Source organism: Jatropha curcas, chromosome 2 (genome assembly GCF_041381405.1).
Source record: "Jatropha curcas cultivar XTBG-Jc1 chromosome 2, XTBG_Jcur_1.0, whole genome shotgun sequence".
Lineage (NCBI taxonomy): Eukaryota > Viridiplantae > Streptophyta > Magnoliopsida > Malpighiales > Euphorbiaceae > Jatropha > Jatropha curcas.
Window position 1 is genome coordinate 27,925,832 of NC_143152.1, and position 22,769 is coordinate 27,948,600.

General features: G+C 33.6%; 3 protein-coding genes across 8 annotated transcripts; 1 reads left to right on the forward strand and 2 right to left on the reverse strand.

Annotated features, from left to right (window-relative positions):
• The first annotated feature begins 1,805 nt into the window (after positions 1-1,805).
• LOC105649083 (Mitochondrial ATP synthase D chain-related protein) lies at positions 1,806-8,062 on the forward strand. Of its 5 annotated transcripts, XM_089717671.1 has the most exons (14): positions 1,806-2,040; positions 2,335-2,635; positions 3,917-3,961; positions 4,069-4,131; positions 4,241-4,303; positions 4,428-4,490; positions 4,682-4,744; positions 4,882-4,944; positions 5,275-5,337; positions 5,936-5,998; positions 6,506-6,565; positions 6,758-6,895; positions 7,090-7,185; positions 7,422-8,062. In XM_089717671.1, the coding sequence occupies exons 2-14, from the start codon at positions 2,420-2,422 to the stop codon at positions 7,836-7,838; spliced, it is 1,413 nt and encodes a 470-aa protein (XP_089573797.1). In that variant the 5' UTR covers positions 1,806-2,040; positions 2,335-2,419; the 3' UTR covers positions 7,839-8,062. The 5 variants fall into 5 exon arrangements, with proteins under 5 accessions (XP_089573797.1, XP_012091022.1, XP_012091023.1 ...); XM_012235630.4 differs by lacking the exon at positions 5,275-5,337 and having other exon boundaries at positions 1,818-2,040; XM_012235632.4 differs by lacking the exons at positions 5,275-5,337; positions 6,506-6,565 and having other exon boundaries at positions 1,817-2,040.
• A 92-nt stretch (positions 8,063-8,154) lies between these two features.
• Positions 8,155-12,784, reverse strand: LOC105649082 (Leucine-rich repeat protein kinase family protein). 2 transcript variants are annotated; one of them, XM_012235629.4, is made up of 4 exons: positions 12,262-12,784; positions 11,837-11,889; positions 9,327-10,748; positions 8,155-9,056 (listed from the first exon to the last, which is right to left on the reverse strand). In XM_012235629.4, the coding sequence occupies exons 3-4, from the start codon at positions 10,678-10,680 to the stop codon at positions 8,437-8,439; spliced, it is 1,974 nt and encodes a 657-aa protein (XP_012091019.1). In that variant the 5' UTR covers positions 10,681-10,748; positions 11,837-11,889; positions 12,262-12,784; the 3' UTR covers positions 8,155-8,436. The 2 variants fall into 2 exon arrangements, with proteins under 2 accessions (XP_012091019.1, XP_012091018.1); XM_012235628.4 differs by lacking the exon at positions 11,837-11,889.
• A 2,748-nt stretch (positions 12,785-15,532) lies between these two features.
• On the reverse strand, positions 15,533-20,726 carry LOC105649081 (serine/arginine repetitive matrix-like protein). Its single transcript, XM_012235627.4, has 5 exons — positions 20,171-20,726; positions 19,456-19,561; positions 18,577-18,700; positions 17,424-18,389; positions 15,533-16,085 (listed from the first exon to the last, which is right to left on the reverse strand). The coding sequence occupies exons 1-5, from the start codon at positions 20,361-20,363 to the stop codon at positions 15,711-15,713; spliced, it is 1,764 nt and encodes a 587-aa protein (XP_012091017.1). The 5' UTR covers positions 20,364-20,726; the 3' UTR covers positions 15,533-15,710.
• Between the last annotated feature and the right edge of the window lie 2,043 nt (positions 20,727-22,769).

Genomic DNA, 22,769 nt, shown 5'->3' on the forward strand with positions numbered 1-22,769 from the left:
GATTATATGCTTATTATTATAACCAACCACTCAAAAATTTTCTTTATATAGTCCATGGCATAAAACTTGGTTATTATTGTTATTATATATTAAATTCAAAAATTAATTAGTTGACCAATAAAAATATAGAAAATTTTAAAATTTTATAAAAAAAAATACAACATTCAACAAGCAGAATGCCTTAAACTTTCTCTTTATTTCGGCTTTCATGTATATATATATATATATATTGTTAGGTAATGGATGCATATATATATATATATATTATTTCTAGTATTTTTAAAGTACTTTCTCATAAAATAAACTCTAATTGACAAAAAAGATAATTTTTATTATCACAAATTAAACAAATCTTTATTAAGTCTAATGTAAATAAATAAGTTTTGGTAATATTACATATCTTTACACATAAATAATAATAACATTGCGGGCTACACAATAGGAGTAATCTTTCTCTTAATTTACTAAATTGATTAGTGAAAACTGTTGTAGCGAAGAGGATTTCAACTTAAAAAAGTAAATTTGAAATTTAAAAGGAGAATTTTATTATTATTTCAACTCTTTATTTGCGGACTTCATCTCTGAGGTTAATGATTATTTCTTTTCTTTTTTCTTTGTATCTATATATTGTTTTTCTTTTTATAATTTTTTTTAATTTCTATTCATCTTTTTATTTTCCTTTTGTAATTTTCTTTTATTTTATGTTTTATTTTTTTTTTTCTATTTGTGATGACTATTGTGAATATAGAAAGCTGTGGGCCCCTTGAATTTTTTTAAAAAATTTTACATACCCAATTTTTTTGGGTAAAAAATGTGTAAGGTTATACTCAATGTGCCTTAACGTTTATTTATCAATTTTAATTTTTATAAATTTAATTTTAATAAAAAGTTCCCTTTTCTAATGGAAATCTAATGGCATTGATGGAAAAAATAAACCGAATTATGAATTAAAATGTGAAATTCTATTTTTTTAAATAAATGAAATTTTTAATTTTGACATATAAAATACTAAAAAGAAAAGAAAATAAATAAGTGAGTATAAATCATGCAAAAACATGTTGTAAAAAATTATTTAATAAATTTTAGACTCCAACATTCACTATTTACCATCCAAAAATTTCTCAACAACAAAGCATGAGACATTTTAATGCAACATTTTCTTGCATAAAATGGCAAGCTCTATATTAGTTGAGATTCGTTTTGTAATCAAGGATCTTTAAGCAATAAAAAAATCAAAATGAATAGAAAATTAAAATTTTTCAATAGATTTTTATATTTCTTTTGTTTGATTTAATAATGTTCTTCAGGGCCTTTCTTAATCAATTTTTTAACTACATATCCGGCTATTGTATTAAGTACAAAAGAACAGTAAAAAAGAAATTTTGAATGTCTCAATTATATTCACACTTTTTTTTTCCAAAATAATAGTCGTACTTATATTTTTATAAATATTTTTCTTTTCACTTTTCAACAATACCCTTATATAACAATTAATGTAAATAATAATAATTATTATTATTTGAATTTATTAGCAATGGAGACAAAATTTTAATATAATTAATTTTGAGATATTGGTAAGTTTCACTATTCATTATATAATTTTTAAGGTTTTAAGGATATATATAGAAAAATAAAAAAATTATAAAAATATTTTGGGATTATAATTTTGGAATAAAAAGTTATATTTTAACACACGGTAGCGCGTGCTCCATCACGTGGATCACACTTAGAAGTCAACAGAATCGATGGCCGTAACAAGTCACATAGGCTACGGTGAGTCGGTAACAAGTCGTATAATTTCCGGTGACACTTAATTGGCCAACTAAATCGCGCCACCTCATTATCGTAAACTGCCACTCGCTCCAACGCCAAGCAAATAATGGCTTCTTTTGATCAGAAAATCCAGACCCATCCGATTCGAATAGGGCCCGTTTCTTACATTGTTCAGAGCAGCAATTGAAAAGGAGAAAGAGAAAGGAAAAAACCCGCTACCACATTCATTGAGACTTGAAACGTTTCGGTTCTAGGCAAAGCAATAGCGTACGTATTCACGCCTTCTTTGCTACTGCAATTTGAATTCCATGGAGTTAATTCTCTCCTAGTGGTTCATTTCAAGAAATAGATTGCTCTATATCTATAGGGTCTTGGTTAATAGCTGCTCTTTAATTTTTTTTTTTTCAAATATCGTTTGAATTTTCAATGCTCTTCTGTTCTATATTATTATACCTGTTCAAGGATTCAATTTTGATTCAGATCTCAAAATGGATTGCTAAATCAACTGAAAATGAATTTCTTGTTTTTTTTTTTTAAATTTTGTTTTTAATATTTTTGCAGGTGAAGAAGTTTGGACTCATTTGTTTAGATCTGGTTTTATTGAAGTGAGAGATTTGGGAATTAGGGATTTAAGATAGAAGGAAGGATGGAGGACGACAAGAAGAAGAAGAGAAACAAGAAAAAGAAAAACAAGCAGACCAAAACGACGGCGGAAGATGATTCAGCTGTTGGTCTTGATCAGAATGGTATGAGTAATGGGAAGAATGATTGCGACCAAGCTAACCTTGATAATGTTCAGAATGGTTCTCTGGGAAATGCTGATGTGGGTCCGGATAGACATCAGAACAATGGAACAGACATTGTAAGTTTGAATTTAATTTAATTTTTTTTTTTTTCTCTTGGTTTGCATTGAATGGTTAAGTTTTGTTTGTTGTGTGTTTTGTATATGTGGATAGGTTACATTTGATTGGTCTTATTATGCTTCAATATGTGTTAAAATAATACTTTAAATTTCCTGTCTTATTACAATTGTTTCGTACTGTCCTATTGTAGATGCATGTGGCTGCGGTTGTAAGTGTCTTATATTGATGGTTGAGGGTGCTAATGGGAGAAGGGGTAGACCTGAATGGAGATAAGTTATTTCAAAAAATTTATCGTTTTCTTGTACTAGTGAGGTTGTGGATTATTAATAAAGCAAAATGGAAAACAAAAAAAAAAGGGTTTATATAGCTAACATCAACTAGTTTGGGATTAAGGCTTAGTTGTTGTTGTTGTTGTTGTTTATGTTACATTCTGTCTTATTACTTATAAGCTAGGATCAAGGCTTAGTTTTTGTTGCTGTTGGCATCAGCTTAGGTCCATGAAACTTGATCCATATAATTCATTTTGTCATAGCAATCAGTAATACCATATATTTCAATTGTGGGATATCTTCATTAATCATTAATATGCATTGCATAATGATATCTACAGATGCAATCATCTGTTTTTTTTTATTGATGAAATCTTGTACAATCCTTCCAACTATTTCGATGACAAAGGACCATTTGGTTTGGTCTCTTTGACTATTTTTGGATTTCCTCGGAGGGAAAGGATTTTAGGGGCTTTCAAAGGGGGAAGCTTGTCTCTCTTGGATTTAGTAGATTGAGTTTTTGGTCTAGTGGCAGCAATAGGCTGATATTCAATCTGCCTTAGACTTCAATTTCTTTTTTTTATTTGGTCTAGTGAATTACTTCCCTTTTTTATATGGGCTGGCATGCCCTTGGTAATGGAGCTTTTATTTGCTAAAGCTTGATGAAGTTCAATTCTCTTACGAGGCTCATGGCCTCCTTTGGTCATCATTCTGTGAAAGACCTGTCAATAAGAATAATATGTAAATAAATCTTATAAATCAAATAAACATTGATTAATTGTTATAACATGTGAAGTATCAAGCAGTTGCATCATGTGACTCGTTCCTTAAGACTAACACCTATTAAAGGAATGAACTTTCTCACCATACATTCAATTGCTTATTTTTGATGTACCATGCATGTGTTTTTTCTATAATAATCAACTTCTAAGAAATTTCAAATTCTTTTTCCCTTTACTAATGTTTTTGTTCTCTTTATGAAGACTGATAATTTTCACTGCCTTTTCACAGTCCATTTTAACTGAAGCTGAGAAGCAACAGTGGCTGCAAAGAGAGGTGCCTCATATTTTTTTTTAAAATAATTTTCTGTGCTTATTTTTCTCCTCCTCTCTCTTTGAATTATGTTCAAGAATTTTTTTTGAGCATGTAACAATGCCTCGCAGGCCATATTAAAACAGACAATAAAACAATTGCAGAATGAAAATGATTCACATATGCAGAAAGAGGTATTTGGTCAATTTTTCATGAACTCCTAGAAACATAACATTCAGTTTCTATTATGTTAAACTAATTTCTTGTTATATGCATGAAATAACTCCTTGAAACTTTTTACAGGCTATCATAGAAGAGAAGATCAAACAGTTACAGAAGGAAAATGATTCCCACAGGCAGCAAACGGTAATTCCCTTATAATCAAGTGGTGGAAAAGAAAATATATTGGAACTTTTTATTTTGAAAAGCAAGTTCTTGTTCTTTCTTGTTAGGCTACAGCGTAATCTTTGCTTTCACTGTGTCACTACAGGCTACATTAGAACGGAAACTAGAGCATTTAAAAAATGTAAATGATTCAGCTTTACAGAAAGAGGTAGCATACATTTGTCCCCAATTGCAAAATATTCCAGAAAATTTTTGTGAATTCCTGGACTGGAAAATTCACTAAAGCTTCTTTTTGAACCAGAAAATATTTTCCCCTCTCTTTTCTTTTCTAATCATGTTCCTGACTTTCCATTCTTTATCTGATGTTACTGAGAAGAAAAATGCCCTTGGTTTTTGCAGTTTACTTTAAAAGAAAAAATCCAACTGTTGAAAAATGAAAATGATTCACACTTGCAGAAAGAGGTTAGTCAAATTTATAGTCGTTGGCATATGGACTGTGAAAATTTGCTGAGACTTTATATGCTGTTTGCACCTTTTACATTGCAATTGTATATTTCTATTTCTTTTTCCAGACTGGCCTAATGTAATAAATTTTGCAGGCTGGTCTGGAGACGAAAATCTTACAATTGCAGGATGAAAAGAGGATAATTCTTCAAACAGAGGTAATCTTGATTGAAACTTAGGCTTATATGCAACAGTTTTATCCTCTTTTTAGGAGTGTTCTTTCTAAATCATCTCCATTACAACCAATACTTTTTTTTTTCCGGAGTACTGGGTGAGGGAGATTTGAACCTAGATATATAATGAGGTAATACATACACTTACCACTAGGCTATACCTTGGTGAGCTGCGTGTGCATTGCAACTGATACATGAAAATGCCATGTATTTCCCCATTTTATGGCAATTGGACTTCTTAGCTTTTGAAATTGGGTACTCTTTGTGGTTGCTTGGAGCTGGTAAGTTTAATTTTAACTTGAAATCATATTATAGGCTGGCTTGGAGAACAAACTTAAGCAATTATTGGATGAGAAGGTAGCTTTGGGTTTAGAAAGGGTAATTTTTTGTTCCTCTGACCCCTTTTAGCTTATTGCAGAATAGGAACTGCTTACCTTAATTGGCATTAGTCAAGGTAATTGAACTACTTGTAAGTGAGCTTTTGGGTATGATTTTAGGCTGATCACTAAGGATAGATTTCTTTTACCTCGTTGAATTTCTATATTGTTTGCAATTTTGTCATTGCCAGAATTACAAACATCCCTGCGAATTATTTTTCTAGGAACTCACGAATCCATGGAAATCTTGTCCTAACTTTTAAGTAAAGATTGGAGGCAATTGGATATAATGCTTAAGTTATTACGATGAATAAAAACATGTACTTGAAGCAATACATGTTGGAAACTAACGAGGAAATTCACCTTAAGGCTGCAATTCCAACAATGATGGCCTTATTAAGTTTGATGATGGAATTGTAATAAGTTGATCTCTGGTGACTGACTTGAACTAAGCCTAAAATCTCGACCAGTGATGCAATTTGTTCTATACTACACTTCATTTTTCTGGTGTTTTCTTATGACTGCATGTGGATTGATGCGCATTGCGCGATATTTATCCAGGTTTTACAATGTTAAATAACTTCTGTAATGCTCCACAGGCAAGCTTGGAGGAAAAAATTAAACAACTAGAAAGCAATAAAGTTTCATGGACTCTAGCAGAGGTAATCTCCTTTTTGCTATGGTACTGATGTGGGTTCCCCTTGCCTTCTTCATTTCCAAGAATTTTTTTAGCTAATTTATGAGTTTTGTTTGTACATGTTTTATTATATTTATCTAGTTCTTTCTTAAGCAATTCTGCAAGTGTGGAACAGCTTCTTTTTAATCCTTTAATGCATGCGACTGATTGGAGATTCATCCATGATTAATGTAGCTTTGAGGTAAATGCTTGATAGTTAAACAGATTTTGTGTCTATAAAATAAGTGTCTTCTTATTTTTCATTTCTTTTATTCTTTGAAATATGGAAGGGTTTTTTGCAATATCTGAATGTTAGATGAAAAGGGAAATATTTGAGAAAAGGAGGTTGTTGTAGGCACTTGTTGTCTTTGCTGAGATTCTATCACAGTTTATTTCATGGCAACACATTTGCAATTACTGTTTGCATTCCTCCCTTTCATTTTTGTACAGCTGATTCATATGCATTTTTGAATTCCTTACTGTTATGTTACAGAATACCACCAAAGAAACAATTGCTAGAATGAATATTGATATCACAAAACTACGGATGCAGGTATATGGCTTTATTTACCTTTGTTCTTTACATCACTGCTTCAATTCAAAATGCTTACTGAATTCAGTGTTGCCATTCATTTGCTACCTTATGAGTGTTGTAGGTTATCAGTTGAATGGGTAGGAAATGACCGTTCTGTATGCTATAACTTTGTTTTTGTTCTGATATGGAAATTAAAACAAAGCCTGGCAGGTGGTGGAGTTGGAAGAATCCAGGAATAGTCTGTTGATAGAAAACCAACAACTGGTGGAAAATATCTCTGGTCTGCAGTTACAGCTTCAGAGCCTCGAGACAGACATCTCTGCAAAAGCATCAGATGAACTGAAAAAGGTCTGCTATCCCTACCCACAATAGATGTTTGGCAGTTATATTTATTGTCATAGCTTAACTGGTCTGCCGGTTTTCATTGGGAAAAGATTCTTGTGCCATTGCTATTATCTTTTCAATTCAATGTTGTTTTGTTGGAGTTGACATTTCTGAAAAATTGGTGAATATTTAAAATGATTATGTACTGTCTGATGCAGCATGCTTCTGAACGTGAGGAGTTGAACTCCCAGATTGAAGCAGCTTGTGTTCTGGTTGACAAATTGATCACAGAAAATGCAGATCTTGTTGAGAAAGTAATAAACTGCCTCTTCCTTGCATGCCTTTGATTTGGTCAAGTTATATTTAATAATGGCAATGCTTCAAGATAGCTTTTTGCTACAATTTTGAACGGAATGTTATCTTTTTTAATCGTGTTCAGCATTTATCCAATATATAATCAAACACATAAAATTTTGTTGGCTTGCACGCCTGTATGAGAGCTTCATAGTATTTTTATTTGATATTTATGTCCAACTGCTTTGTTTCTCAGGTGAACGAGTTGTATGTTAAGCTCGACCGGCAAAGTTCACCAGCCGGGCTTTCTTCAACTACAGGCCATGAACTCATGGTTGAAAATGCTGAAAATGTCATTGTAACCAATTCCATAGCTGAGCCTGGTGAAAACATAACTGCAGTGGGCCTAAAGTTCGAGACCTTGGAAGTTGATCGTGCTGCTGTAGTTACATATGATGCAGAACCCGACTCTGGAGAGATTGTGCAAATTCCTTTGGATGATAACGAACTTCGAGATTTGGAGATGCAGGCTGTTGAGAGCGACAAGATGGAAGCTATACCACTTTCAGATGCTCCATTGATTGGAGCTCCTTTCCGGTTAATATCATTTTTCACTAGTTATGTTAGTGGTGCCGATTTGGTTGAAAAAAACACTTTAAATTCGAGGTCTTAGCTTAGGAAATGGCAAAGGGCATTTGTTATCATTATTTTTTTCCCCCTATACAAATTACTTCTCATGTAGAGAGATTAAATATGAACTAAGTTGGGGCCATCACTTTTTTTTTTCTATACAGAACACTAGCGCAGAGAAAAGATAAGCCAGGAGAGTTTGTATACTAACTTTATGTTCGAGATTATGGTTGTTCATTCAAAGTTTAAATCTACCTTGCATCATAATATTGTTCTCCTGTTGGAGGCCAGAATTTTATAGGCATGCTGTTAGCAGAAAATATAGGATTTTCTCCAACCAAACCACCAAGAAAGCACTGTTAGGGTCTAAAGATAAATATTATGAAGAAAACTTTGTTACAATAAGGAAATAAACTCTAGTAAGGAAAAATTTGTAAGCTACAATGCTAAAAGATGATCAAATCACTGGACAAACGTCTTGCAATATAAATAGAAGTACTTACACTAGGAGTTTCCCTTCGCACACTTGCTTGTAGACTAACAGATGCAGTCTAATAGATTTGCTCTCGAACAGTTAAACGAGCTATCATACGGGAAATCTAAGCAGTAAATTCTGTGTATGGAAATGATCAACAAATTGATTATGGGGTTTGAGTATTTGATTCTGTGTTCTCCTCTGATGTGTGGTTCACGGAATCTGTTGGCCGGATTTCCTCTATCATCCTAACCACTTCATTCATCGTAGGTCTTGTGTCTGGCACTCTTGCCACGCATGACATTGCTATTTGTAGCATCTGCACCATTTCTTCCTCAATATTCTGGTATCTCATTAACTCCACATCAAACACTTCTGCGGTCCATTCCTCTCGAACAACAGATTGGACCCACCTTGGGAGATCAACCACTTCATCTTGCCCGGTTGATTGGACTGGTGCTTTGCCTGTCAGCATTTCAAGTAGGAGAACCCCAAAACTATAAACATCAGACTTTTGGGTAGATTTTCGAGTTTCTATCACCTCAGGAGCTCGGTAGCCTGCACTTCTAGCTGGGACAGAGGGATAACTCATTATAGGAGTTAAGCCAAAATCTGAAATGCGGCCACGGAGGTCTTGAGTGAGGAGTAAATTGGAGGATTTGATGTTGCCATGAATGAATTTCCCTCCACCAGCAGAATGGATATGGGCAATGCCTCTTGCAGCTCCAAGGCAAATCTTTACTCTGGATTCCCAGTCCAGGGGAGTTCGCCCAAAAATACCACCTCCTGCAGTCATTTTACAATATAGAGCATTATGAGGAAAAGGAACCATAAAATAAAACTGTTGTCAAACATGGAGGAAATTTCTGGGTTTGTGTACAAAGTCATTCTGAATGAAACTAATAACCTCACTGTCTTGGAGACTATTCCGCTACCTCTGAGTCAAAACTCATTTTTATGTATCTTCTTTGCATATTACTAATAGAGGACAGGTTGTGTTCTTGTGTTCAGGGTTATGGAATAGAAAGAAAGGAAGAAGATATAGGATCAACATACCATGCAATAATGTGAAAAAGCTTCCGCCTGCTACATAGTCATAAACCAGGAGTTTCTCATCCTTGGAGTAATAATAAGCACGGAGAGGAATGACATTTAAGTGCTGGCCAACTCTTCCAACAGTCTCCATTTGCTGCTCAAATTCTCTTTTCCCTGCCACCACATCTTTTAACCTCTTCACAACTACTATTGTTCCCTCCTCCAAGATAGCCTTATAGGTTGTTCCATAACTTCCTTTTCCTAGTACTTCAGCTGACGCTCTCAATAAATCCTCAAGATCAAAATTGTAAGAACTTCCTTCAAAAAATACTAACTTGTTCTTCTCAGCATCTTGCACCCCACTCCCAAAGTCTTCCTTAGGCTTCTCATTCCTTCTGCCTTTCTCTTCCAGTGCAGCTTTGTCTTCACTACCTTTTTTCTTCAAACAGCATATCACGTAAAGCAAAAATAAAAAGAATGGTATCGCAGCTCCTCCAATTGCAATGGCAATGATAGACCCAGTACTTAGTTTCTTCTTTGAACTGTATGTTGGTTTTTGAGAGTTGGTCGGAGAAAGTGGTAAGGAAATGGGGGACTGGGAGTTGGTTGGAGAAGGTGGTAAGGAAGTGGGGGACTGGGAGTTGGTTGGAGAAGGTGGTAAGGAAGTGGGGGAAGGCGAAGGGGAGGGCACAAGTGAGGAACACCGGTTGAGTGGTGGTCCACATAGCATATCATTCCCCTCAAAGGAGGAGATAGGGAACTTTTGAAGAGTAGATGGAACTGAACCATTCAAGTGGTTGTAGCTCAAGTTTAACTGTTTGAGCACTGAGTTACCGATTTGGGGTATAGATCCTGTAAGGGAATTGTTTTGAAGGTTCAAACTGGTAAGGTTTGTTAAGTTTTGTACTGTGATAGGAATGCTGCCTGTGAATGAATTGTAGGAGAGGTCAAGTGAGTTAAGATGAGAAGAAAGAGATAAGGGAATAGTTCCTGAAAAGTTGTTATGTTGAAGGTATACATAACGAAGGGAAGGAAGCGAGAGTAAATCTGAAGGAAGGTCTCCACTAAGGCGGTTGGAGCGGAGACTGAGGGTCATGAGGGCATCCAACTTCTCAAGCGTGTTAGCTGGAATACGACCATACAGTCCAGTGCCAGGGAGGCGAACAGAAGTTACACGAGAACCATTACAGGTGATGCCTACCCAAGTCTTGCATACTGGGGTAGTAGAATTCCAATTGAGTTTCCTTCTATGAGGAACTGCAGCAGCAAAGTTAAGAAGGGCTTGTTTGTCAGAATTTAGGTCAGCACTAGTTTGGGGAAGGAAAAACAGTAGAGACTGAAATGTCAATGCCAGAATGAATGAGAGTGTCTTCATAGAGTATGTTAATGAAATTGTCTCGGATGTGATTGATGAGTATAACCTTAGCAATTCCTCTTCTTCCCCTGGAAAATTGAACCATATACTGAAACATTAGTTTTCATAATGCTCTCAATTGTGGACCATAGTGACTAATCACAGAGCTAACATGACACAAACAATAGCATTTGAAAGAATAAAAATAAAACATTGGATTTCAACTCTACTGTTCCAAGTTTTGAAGAATTGAAGTAGGGTGGAGGGTATTGCAATTGGAGGGGCTAGACCCAGAAATGCAAGATTTGTGAAGGAAAAAAGAAAAACTCAATAATTCAGGCATTACAAGAGAGAGTTTTTTATGAGCATAAAATTTTATGAACGTGATGGAATAAGATGATCAATCATCAACAATTGTTAACTAAGCATCCAGAGGTCCCACCAATTAACTAAACAAAGAAAATGACATTGGAAAAGTTTCCAACTTCACTAACTCCAGCCAAAGTTGAAGAAACTAGCCACTCCACAATCTGGAACCAAAGGCTGGAATATCCAACCTACTTAATCTCTAATACACAACTGTCCCCCTGCTCCATTAAAGATGGAAAGAAAAAAGAAACTATTCCAAGTGAACTTCTACCCTTAACCCCAAAAATACAGATTTACTTATTTGCTAGGAAAAGAGTGAGAGAGATGATCAGGGCATCCAGTATTAAATGAAGAACAATTCACTGTAACATATCACTTACCCCATGCATCAAAATACCTCACACACAGACACACAGAATGGTCAATAGTATTGGAATTTATTAACATTATCTACAGGAAAGCACTACAAGAAAAAAGCAAAAGCATATCCTTTTTATGCTAAATATAAAAGCAAAAGCATTAAAGGAAGTAATGATAATTCCTTTCAGAATTTTCCCTTTGATTGGCGTAAAGGTAGTTGATAATTTTTAATTGAATATGTTAAGGATTTCTTTAAAAAAAAAAAAAGAGGGCATACATAGAGAACAGCGAATAAATGAACTTAAAAAGGAAATTCAATAATAACAATAAATTTGACAAGAAAAAGAAAATGATTATGGAGAATGAAAACAAGAAAATCTCCAATGCACATTTTTTAAGAAAGAGCAAATGCTATATATATGTTCATGTTCAATGAAAGTACACAAACCTAATTTCAATTCTGCACAAACACCAGCAATTTCAATCTCAACTGAAAAATTTCTGCCAATAATGAACACCCTGTAAGTAATTAGCCCAAAATCCCTTATCTGTAAATGAACACTCTCATTGCCAGTAATAACAGCTAATTACAGTTGTGAATGTTATAAATTACCAAATCCCAAGTCAACCCCTAATAAAAAACAGACAAAGGAGAACCTAAAAAAAAAAAAAAAAAACTTGAATATTAATTTCTCACACATAAAATTTAAAAAAAAAAAAATCAAAATGCAAATTCTTGTATAAGCTCCATTGAGCAGAGCTTTAAACCGAAAATGCAACATTTCCCTCAATTTTCTCGGTAACCAAACAAACAGTAATAATGCAAGCACACACATATAATATATGTGTAAAGAGAGAGGAAGAGAGTCAAACCTTGAAATAGCTCAAGAATGCGAGTGCAAGACAGTGATAGCCATCAGAGGAAGAAAAATGCTGATCTGAAGTAGAAGCCGAGAGACAGTGAAGAAAGGAGAAAAGGCCAAAGATTTAAAGTGGGCATTTCTTCAAGAACACGCACGCTAAAGAGCCAACAACAGAAGAATTATAAAGAGTAAAGTAGTTGTTGTTGTTGCAGCTGTTTTAGATTCGAACAAACAGTCCCTAAATGCTAACGTTCAATTCAGCTAAGAATTTCTTGAAGCTTCTCCGTCAAGCAAACGCAGAGTTAACACGCAGATCTCGATGAACTGTATACTCTATACAGTATATATACACACTACCTTTGCATTTATTACAATATTACTTTTTAAAATTCTTCTTCTTACTGGTTTTGCTGCAGAAAGAGAGACACTTTCTCTATCTTCAGACCCAATTGGGCAATTGCTGCTTTAAACAGAGATGATAAACATACATTAAAAGCAATTAATAAATAATTTAGAGAGAGATTAGATGAGAAAGATTGGGATTATGCATTTGTTTTTATTGGAATATATAGGTTTCTATTGTGACATTGGCATTGTGTAAGAAAATCCCACTTGACATGTCAACACATATGTTTATGTTACTTTGGTTTGGATAATATTTTTTTTAAAATAATTTTCAATTTAACTAGTTCAATTAAATTTTGTAATGTTTCTACTGTTTGATTTATTATAAATATAAAAATTGGTCTTTTATATATATATATATATATATATATATATATATATATATATATATATATATATATAATTGGTTATGATATGTTACTCTTAATTAATATACCAATTGATAAGTACACGAATGACCTGACAATAAATCTATTGCATCGTATATGCATTCAAAGATATATTTTAATGTAAAAAAAAAACCCAATTTAGTGGTTAATATAAATTAATTAAATAGATCGAATTTAATTTCTGTCAATCAGTGTGATACCCGATCCGTAGTCGTACTTATATATGTGCCATGGCTGCACAATTCTTTAGTGGTTGAAATTTGGTGAAAATTGTATTTTAAAATAATAACAAATGTTTGGGTGAGAAAATTTTTTTTCTCCCCACAGGTGAGAGGAGAGTTCATCAACTGATTAGGCGAAACAATGTATGACCAGCAGGTTTCCTCTTACCTTTTGAGTGAGATGTTTGCATTTGTTTCCTTTGATTATGTCCAAAATGGAGAGATGACAAACATTAGGTCCCACAAAACAGGACATACAAGATATGGTATTATGCATATAATAATGATTGTTTCAGAAAACAACATGCCTCCTTTATTTGATTTGCTATTTTGTGGGATGTTTTATGAATAATGAATTGAATGTATTAGCAAAATCCAACTTTGGGTCAACTTTTGGTTTTGTAGTTTCTACTTCCATCTATTATAATTTCTAACCAAACAAAATATTAGGTCAAATGTTGCATGTGACATGTAAGATTTCTTTGAAATTTTCACTTTTTTATTATTTATATAAAATAAAAAAAAAATATTTACTTACGGGAATATAAATATATATCAGTGTTCATTTATACAGCCAATGAGAATAAGGGTTGTTCTGTTTGAAGATTAGTTTCGATAGATGCCATTGGAATTGTACAGTAAAGAGTACAATTTGGAAAAGGACAAAGTGGTGGCCATATGAATTATGAAAAAGATGCCTCACTCCCCATGCTAGACAATGGACGGTGTCCCCTTCCCCTACCTAAAATTTTAGATTTGTCCATTTTTTTTTATTACAACATGATGAAAAAATATATGGAATCTCTCTCTCATGGCATAAACACTTGAAGCTTTGTGTGAGGAAGGAATCTTAATAATTGAAGCGATTGTAAATGTTTATTAAAGGTTTTGGCTTAGTAAAACAATGGTAATGGTTATTATCACAAATATTTTTTAATACGCAAAGAAATGTTTTTACTTTTTTTTATAAACGTGGTACCAATAAATTTCAAATAAGGAATGATTTAAAAAAGACTCATATTTAAGTGAAATACGACGGTTTTCTGTCAATAATGGTTAACTTATATATACACGTATTATAAATTAAAAAATAAAAAGAAATGTAAGAGTTGAATTTACATTAATAATACGAACATTACTCAATTTTCACGAAGGTATTATTTTTTCTCTAATAAAATTAGAGGATTAGAGTTTAATATTTGGTCAACGAAATAAATAAAAAAAATAATTGTGAATTAGAATAACTAATTAAAAATTTTAATTTTTAATTAGTTTTGATAGTTAGGTCAATATACGCGTACTGAAACAAAGTTCTCTATGTAATGGGTATGATAATAATTTAATTTAAGTTGACATTCTTGGTTGTACCTTTTATGATAAACCAAGTAAGAGATGCTGATGCTATGCAAAGTTGTTGAACCACCTTCAAATTAAAAGCTACAATTTTGAAAGGCAGGCATGCTCTGTGTTTGAAAATCCATAATCCATGTCAAACCCATTTCAACAAACACTAATTGGCTACAACTATTTTAAAAAACCATAAATAGATTCCTTTTGGCATTTTAATATTACTTTTTCATAACCATCATCAGCTTAGACTTTATTAGACTTAGAGCACCAAAACACAAAATTCCAAGTGAGTGGATTTGTCGTTTCTAGTACAGAAATTGAGACCTCAGTTTCTGTTCCGGCCCAGGTCTAAAGAAACGGCACCAATTCATTAACCAAAAGGGCACTTCCAACTTGAGTTAGGCTAAAATAAACACAAGCTCCGGGCCGGCCTGGACTCTTGCCAAAACTATACGGAGCCGAGTGACTGAACAAAAACCAGCCAAAATTTTAGGAAAAAGAAAATTGCACATATGATGAAACAATAGATCCGATTTTAAATACTCCAAAAATCTAAAAATGAAAATAAAATAATTTGTTTTGTAACCGTACCTCATATGTGTAATGACTTTGGAAGAACTATACCTTAAAAGTTAACTGTTAAAGCTGGAGAACCAAAATTCATTATAAACCCCAAGTCAGAATCTCATTGTTCCAATGTGATGTACAAAATAAAGTCCCACACCTTGAACCTTGCAACTAGAATCCTCTGACCTTACAGCAGAATGAATCAAGAGGTCGAGCCATCCTAGATTCCTACTTGACTTGAGGACGGTAGAACCGGCCAATGTATCATATAGAACATGCCACACAACCTTCAAAGCCTTCGCGTTTAAAACATATATTTTGTATACATTATAAATTAGATAAAACGATCAACAGTGAAACCATTAATCTCATTGCAGAATGCAAGGAATGCCTCTTCACTTTACAAGTTCTTTGCGATAAAAGTCGACACATTTCATTCTTTCCAAGTAAATAATTAACGAGAATAAGAAATAAATTTTTATAAAAAATTAAATATCTTCAAAAAATAAACTCCCAATTTTCAGATGTTATAATAGGCCAAATGGTTCAGGCAGAGGCTCAAATCCATTATCAAAGATTGATCCTTGATCGGATTTATCATCAATACTGTGCAGCCAGTTTGTGTTCTTCAAATCCTCTTTCAGTAATATTGCATCATAACGCGAGCTTTCGTAGATGTCAACTTCACTCAATTTTGCAGTGTATCGACCATCATTTGCTTCAGTTACAATTTCTGCAGCTCTGCTAATATGGTTTCCATTCTCCAAAATATCTCCATTGCTAATGGATTCTGGAGCACTTACAGAACGTACAGATTGTGTTTTGGAAGAAGATCGAATGCTCTGAGGGAAAAGGGTGGTGCCTGAAAGTACCCGAGTGCCTCCAGTGCCATTTTTTATGTCCTGCATCACAGAGTTGATATATAGTTAGGGTGTCTTACGAGCAGGAACCTGTCTTTAGAAAGTGCAAAAATGATTGCATTATGCTCCATTACAATATGCTAAATACACTTCCACTGCCATAGCAATAACAGAAACCAATACAAGATCTCTTTGCTACATGAGCTATCTCATGCATAATGCACCAGGAATCCTTGCAATCATAGCTAAAAGTGGATTATGGAAGTGTGTGACTTGGACTATCGGTTTGGCCATGTAGATATATGCCTTTATCCACCGTATTGGAATTAATAACCAAATGTGTCTTTGTTCCAACCACTGCATAATCCCCATATAGAGGATAGGCCGGTTCCCAGGAAGAGAATCTTTTCTATGATCAGTCTAACATGTTGTGCATGAACAGGCTTCGTAAAACCCAATAGAATAAGTGATGTGGTAGAATTTATATTCTATTTTTGCTATTTTACTTATTTATACCATAGACATCGCATATCATCTTGAAACATTAAATTCGCACATCAAAACAACGCAGTAAAAGTCATTTCCACCACAATTTAGAAACCTACTGTGGAATGCTTGAATAGATGCCATGTTAACAAATTTTAATGAACAATTGTCTAATTCAACAATAAATACTCTCTCACACATTGTTTCTTTGCATATAGTGTGATGAGAGAGAAAATACAAAGAGTTTTCCCTTGATAAACTTATCGAAATTTTCATTAAAATATGCTTATATGGCACCTAGATCAGCAATCCAGTAATGGGGTTCCAGATTATAGTAGAAGTAACCACTACGTAATAACGATATCAGTTTAATGATTTTTGTATCACAGATTAAAGTTAAAGGATGATGATAAAACATAGTGAATTAGTGATGAGTTCAGGAACATTTAATCAAATTAATCCCCCATCAAATGTTTAAGCTTCACTCAAGTACTGATCTGAGAAAACACAATCATACCCTAAAAAGTTTTCCCAGTACATCTATTCTAATGGAGGGGCTTTCCTTCCATTTATTAAGAAAGATCAGTTTTGATGCATTTACCTATGAAAAAAAAAAAAATAAAGCTTATCAAACAAAAATATTAGAATACACCCATGGTACAAGAACAAATGTAAAAGTCAAATTGCTAATATGAATAGCAGCCAATGTGGGACCAGTTCTGTTATTGTTGTTTAGGCATGATTGTGACAATTTGGCAGCTGTGCACCTGAGAAATCTAGCTACTTGGATGATTATGCTCATATCTAATTATCTGCATTCAGACTAGAAACTAGCCAAATATATATGGCATAATATGAAGTTAATGAATCATACATGAAAGAGAGTGTGCATACCATATGCCTGATAGCCATATCCAGAGACTTCTTAGATATTGTCCTCCCAAACCCAGTACTATCTGTGACTGTTGAAGATGATTTAACAGGTTTCCGCATTCCTAAATCTGACACATGTGAGGCTTTTCGAGAGTCGGATAAATCAGCAACATGCCCATTGGAAGATGCACGACCCTTACCAGGGACATCTGTGAGTCTTCCCCTTACGACAATGGGGGATGAATGTCTTCTTGTTACATTAGCTGGGCTTGTAGTTTCTGGGCTCCCCTTCGCAGTAATGGCAGCACCTGGCCGGGACCTCCCAGCAGAAAGTGGCCTGTCTGGCAAAGTTGTTCTGAGGTTTGGAGGTGTGTCAAGGGGAAAATCAGGAGGAACAACTGGCTGTTGTGGAGATCGGAGTCGAGGGCCTGGGGAACTTGGTCGGGATGACGGTGCAGTAACGCGCCCATTTGAAAGAACACGCCCAGCTGAAGTTGAAGGACTTGAGGCTGGCACAGAAGATACTAGACTCCGACGCGTGGGAGTAGATGGACGAGAATTAGATCGAGTAGCAGTTGAATTTAAGCTTGCAGGAATTTGTGCTCTAGAACTTGGAGTAGAAGGTCTTGAACTTTGGGTTGGTCGAGTCTTGTCAATTAAATTGTTGGCGGGGGCTGGACGAGCTCTAGATGGAGTTGATGAACGTGAAGCTGATGGGCGGGAAGATGGCGTGGAAGGCCTTGCTGAAGATGGAGTGGAAGGTCTTGCAGAAGATGGAGTAGAAGGTCTTGCTGCAGAGGAAGAGCGGGTAATTGGAGAGGATGGTCTAGTGTAAGATGAAACTGAAGCTGAGCTTGTATTTAAGATTGAAGAAGATCTATTTGATGAATAGGTGCTATATTGTGAAGATGATATAGAAGAGCGAGTCAGTGAACTACTTCTAGTTGGTCTCATGGATTGGTGACTCTCTGACTGTGAGACAGCAAGCTGAAATACAGACAAATCCAGAAATTAATCATCCATAATAGAGACTTCAAAAGTGTAATACATGTCAAGCCAAGAATTTTCCAAATAAAAACTTCTGCAGAACTTTCTTATCCATTTAGAGTAGTAAACTCAAGTGAATTATAAAAATAGTTATTGGACAAAAAAGAGAGAGAGAGTAATGCCATACCCTTGAAGTTTTGGCACTAGAAGCTGATCTAGCCAAGGAACTACTTCTCGGAGCGACTGAAGTTGGTTGAGACTCACTGCCATCAGATGATGGAAAGAGAGGAGTTCCAGGAGGAGTAAGAAGCCTAAGGACATGAAGAACTGGTAAGCAAGGACGATGATTATGAATGCTAAATTTGCATTAGTGATGACAGGAATACATAGTTAGTATTTGCAATAGTACATGCATGCTAATTTCACATTTTCCTTAACTGCTTTGACGCAACAGTAAAAAAATGGGTCTAGAAATGTATATATTCCCGAAGTGAATATTTTACCTTCTACAACTTCAAGCCAAGAATATTTATTAAACAGGAACTGATTGCTCAAGGAAGTGAAACACTGCAAACTATGGGACAATTCTCAAGTTTGGTATTGCGTCCCATATGATATGAGTACATAATATACTCATCTAATCCGGAAGACATTCAGGTAAACATGTAAATCTCTCATTCAGAAAAAGGTTCTTCCTTCATATCATGAATAGGTGCTATTATTTGTATCAGAAATTCTATGTTACTTCCATATGCAGCACTAAAAGATTTCAATTTCTGATAACGTGGAATGTGAAACACTAGAAATGATCGGTGGGCACCCTCCAAAAGACTTTTTCCCGTTCCATGTTTTACGGGTAATTCTCCAAATCACGAGCATTCTAGGAATATGTGGCAAAGGGGCATTGGAGAAAAAGATAAAAAGAATTTAAACTGCCAAGGCGGCATGATCAGCAATGGATTTCAATCCGTGCAATTAAGCTCAGAATTTACATGCATCTAAAACCATGGTATCTCATGGATCCGAAATTAAATATGTAATTAATGAGGTGAGCTTCCGAGATTACCAGTCATAATCATGTTTTCCACCATCTGTGGATGACAATAGATCATCAATCCCGCTCTTTGCTAGTTTGGCCGATCCAACCGAAAGTCTCCCAAGTTTGACTGAAACTGCAATGAACAGTAAACCAGCATTTAAATAACACCAGAACTTATATTAAAATAAAAATAAAACTGAGAGAACAGGAAATAAAGAAAAACACTCCATAAGCAAAAATTTAGATTCAGAAATTCTACACAAATTTTAACTGAAAATGAAAAGCTGAATTGTAATCAGAAACCAACTTTCCCCAACGCAGAATATCACTGTACGCTCAAAATCACGAATATCACCATCTAAATTCCATATGACAAGTCTACAATACTGAAAGCAAGAAAAGAAGGCCATGGTGCTGGCTTCCTCATGGTAAAACGACACCGTCAACTTGCTCATCAAACGGCATCGTTTTCCTATTGACCAAGGAGGTTTTGTTTATTAAACATTGCTCAATGAACATCGTTTTCAGCTTCCAATCTCCCTCCTTTGGATTGATTAGAGAAAACTGTCCAGTGAAAGCCGACAAATCAAACATAAATGAACTGAAAACAAAGACAGATACACTAAAATCTCGGATATCGCCACTAAATGACCAATTATCCTCCTCTTTATCCAAAGAGCTCCACTGAAAAAAAAAAAAAGGAACATTATTAAAACATAGATTAACCGGAGCGCTGCAGTACCATCGGAAGATTCATCAGAAGAGGCGACTGAGAGACTGCGGCGGTTTTTGGAGAAAAGATCCAAGTTCTCGTCAGAATCTTTAGATAAACCATTCAAACTTTGACCTCGGCGGTGATGCTGCGAAAGCGATGCAGCCGGAAATTTCCTTCCTCCGACCAGAGATTCTCTCAAACTATTCCTACCACTCATCATTGCCGAATTAAGTAGAGTAGCAGAGTTCAGTAGGAGCAACCGCCGCCTCCGCCGCCAAAAGCATCTCTAAACGTCAAAAAGAATGGCGGAGAGAGAGAAAGTCATAAGATCTGTTGCAGAGAGAAAGAGTGCAGTAGATGCAAGGAGAAAGAGGCAACAACCTCATCATCGGAGCCTTATTTTATGTTTTACGTCATCGAAGAAAGTGCGAGGGAGGGAGAGAGAGAGAGAGAGGGAGAGAGTCAGCATTAGATCTGAGATGTGGTGTAGTTAAGTGTCAGCTTTAAGATCCGTGCTTAGGTGTAAGTTTGTTTATGGAAATTGGAATTGTAAATCTGACAGTCGGTGTCCCCTTCTCTTTCATGTTTTTAGTTTTCATTTTCGTCTATATATGTATTAAGAACCAAAAATAATAGCAGTACTATTTATTTATACACACCCAAAAAACCAATAATTTACCTTCAAATGCTATATTCTCTTTTTTTTAAAAAAAGAAAGATAATACCCCTTCTACCATAAATTCTAGAAATTCTAACATTTGAATGTCACATTTTAATTAAAAATTATACTAGTTTTAGAACTTTAAAAATAAAATAATTTTTTATAACATGATTAAAAATAATAAAATTATATAATAAAATAATTGTAAAATACATTACATATGTTATTTGATATACTGAAAAGTTGCGATATTAAAACTTTTTGTGTTCCATAACATGTTAATAAATTAAGCAAATTATGTTACTTATACTTGATTTCATATAAGCCAAATTACTCTATTATATATATATATATATATATATATATATATATATATTCTCTCTCATTTTGTTTGTATGGTTTGACAAAACACGTATATTAAGAATTTAATCAATAAAAATTATTTTGCCTTTTTTACTTTAACTCACTAAGATATTAATAAAAGTTCCTCATTTAATGAAGAATCATAAATGTTATAATGAAAAAATAATTATTTACATATACAAATTTAGAGACCTTGCAAACGTTTTTTGGGGCATCCAGAAAAGGAATAACAAGCAAACAAAATGAAACGGAAAGAGTATTTTTTAATATCTATCTTGAGGAATGAAAAAACACGTTGGTATACACAGTTAATAAATATCACTTGCATGAAAATTTTTTTTATTTGCCGCTTATGTTTCTAACATTTGTCATTTTATAATCTAAAATACTGCATAGTGGCAAATTATACTACTCACTTGGTTTCTATATAAAACAAACTACTCTCCTTTTATATATTACTAGTTCTTTTTATGACGTGCGATACACGTTAACTATACTCGTAATTATATATTGATATTTTATACTCGTTTAGCTTTTTTATTTATATAATTAAAATATAAATTCTTATTCATATTACAATAAATATAGTGGTTTATATATATATAGTATTTTTTTTTAATTATATGTCTTAATCTGTAATATCTCATTAAAAAAAATGATATATTTGTTTTCACTTTAAAATAGCAATGTAAATAAGAAATATATAATTTATATTCTCTTCGACATATTGGTTCATAGAGCTTTTATTATACACTAGTTGCTTTTATTTTTTTATTTAACTACCAATTGATTTATAAAAATCATCATATAACTTTTATTTTACGTTTTATAATTAACTTACATATTTTATTAATAACTTTCACTATAATTTATTTTAATAAATAAATATACTTTAAAAATAGATAGTGATTCAAATAAATTCACTAACGAAAAAGAAAATAATAAATAATAAATTTTTATTAAGAATAAAAGTCTTTTAAGAACTCAACATATAACAAGAAATAAATTATATTAAAAAATTACCCATTTTAATTTTAAAAATAATCCTCAAAATGCTATAATTTAATTAAATTTAATTTTGATGGATAAAAAAAAATCAAGTCAATAAATGAAAATTACAAAGCAAATCATGCTAGAATCTAATATTGGTCAGTTAATGAGTTTATTCAAGTATTTTATTTCTCTATTGTTCTAAGTTGCAAATTTAAAATAAATAAATAAGTTAATTAAGTAATAAAAAAGATTATATATAAAAAAAAAGTTATATCCTCTCCAAATAAATCTACAATTTTTCCTACAAGCAACAAAAAAAAAGTATATTTTTTTTCTTTTTTATTATATATATTTATTTATTTAAAAAAATCTTTAGAAATTATATCCAATTAAATAACAAAATATAACTTTTCTTTTTTTTGTCTTAACCACGAGTATCTTGAGCCCACTGGGCTAAACCTAAATTCTGCTCGTACCAGATCGGTCTAAGAAGGGATAAAGTGCTTCCAGTAAGTATTTGCTCCATCCATGGAGGTTGAACTCTCAACCTCACCTAAGAGAGAAGAATGTTGAACCACTTATCCAAACACTCTTTGGTATAAAATGTAA

Excerpts from the sequence above, each read along its gene's own strand:
- LOC105649081 (XM_012235627.4), bottom strand. The coding sequence starts at position 20,363 with ATGATGAGTGGTAGGAATAGTTTGAGAGAATCTCTGGTCGGAGGAAGG. Across the intron at positions 18,701-19,455 it reads GGAAAACATGATTATGACTG|GCTTCTTACTCCTCCTGGAA; the intron begins GTAATCTCGGAA and ends TCATGTCCTTAG. Across the intron at positions 18,390-18,576 it reads CTAGTGCCAAAACTTCAAGG|CTTGCTGTCTCACAGTCAGA; the intron begins GTATGGCATTAC and ends TCTGTATTTCAG.
- LOC105649082 (XM_012235628.4), bottom strand. The coding sequence starts at position 10,680 with ATGAAGACACTCTCATTCATTCTGGCATTGACATTTCAGTCTCTACTG. Across the intron at positions 9,057-9,326 it reads CTTTTTCACATTATTGCATG|GAGGTGGTATTTTTGGGCGA; the intron begins GTATGTTGATCC and ends AAATGACTGCAG.
- LOC105649083 (XM_089717671.1), top strand. The coding sequence starts at position 2,420 with ATGGAGGACGACAAGAAGAAGAAGAGAAACAAGAAAAAGAAAAACAAG. Across the intron at positions 2,636-3,916 it reads AGAACAATGGAACAGACATT|TCCATTTTAACTGAAGCTGA; the intron begins GTAAGTTTGAAT and ends GCCTTTTCACAG. Across the intron at positions 4,491-4,681 it reads ATTCAGCTTTACAGAAAGAG|TTTACTTTAAAAGAAAAAAT; the intron begins GTAGCATACATT and ends TGGTTTTTGCAG.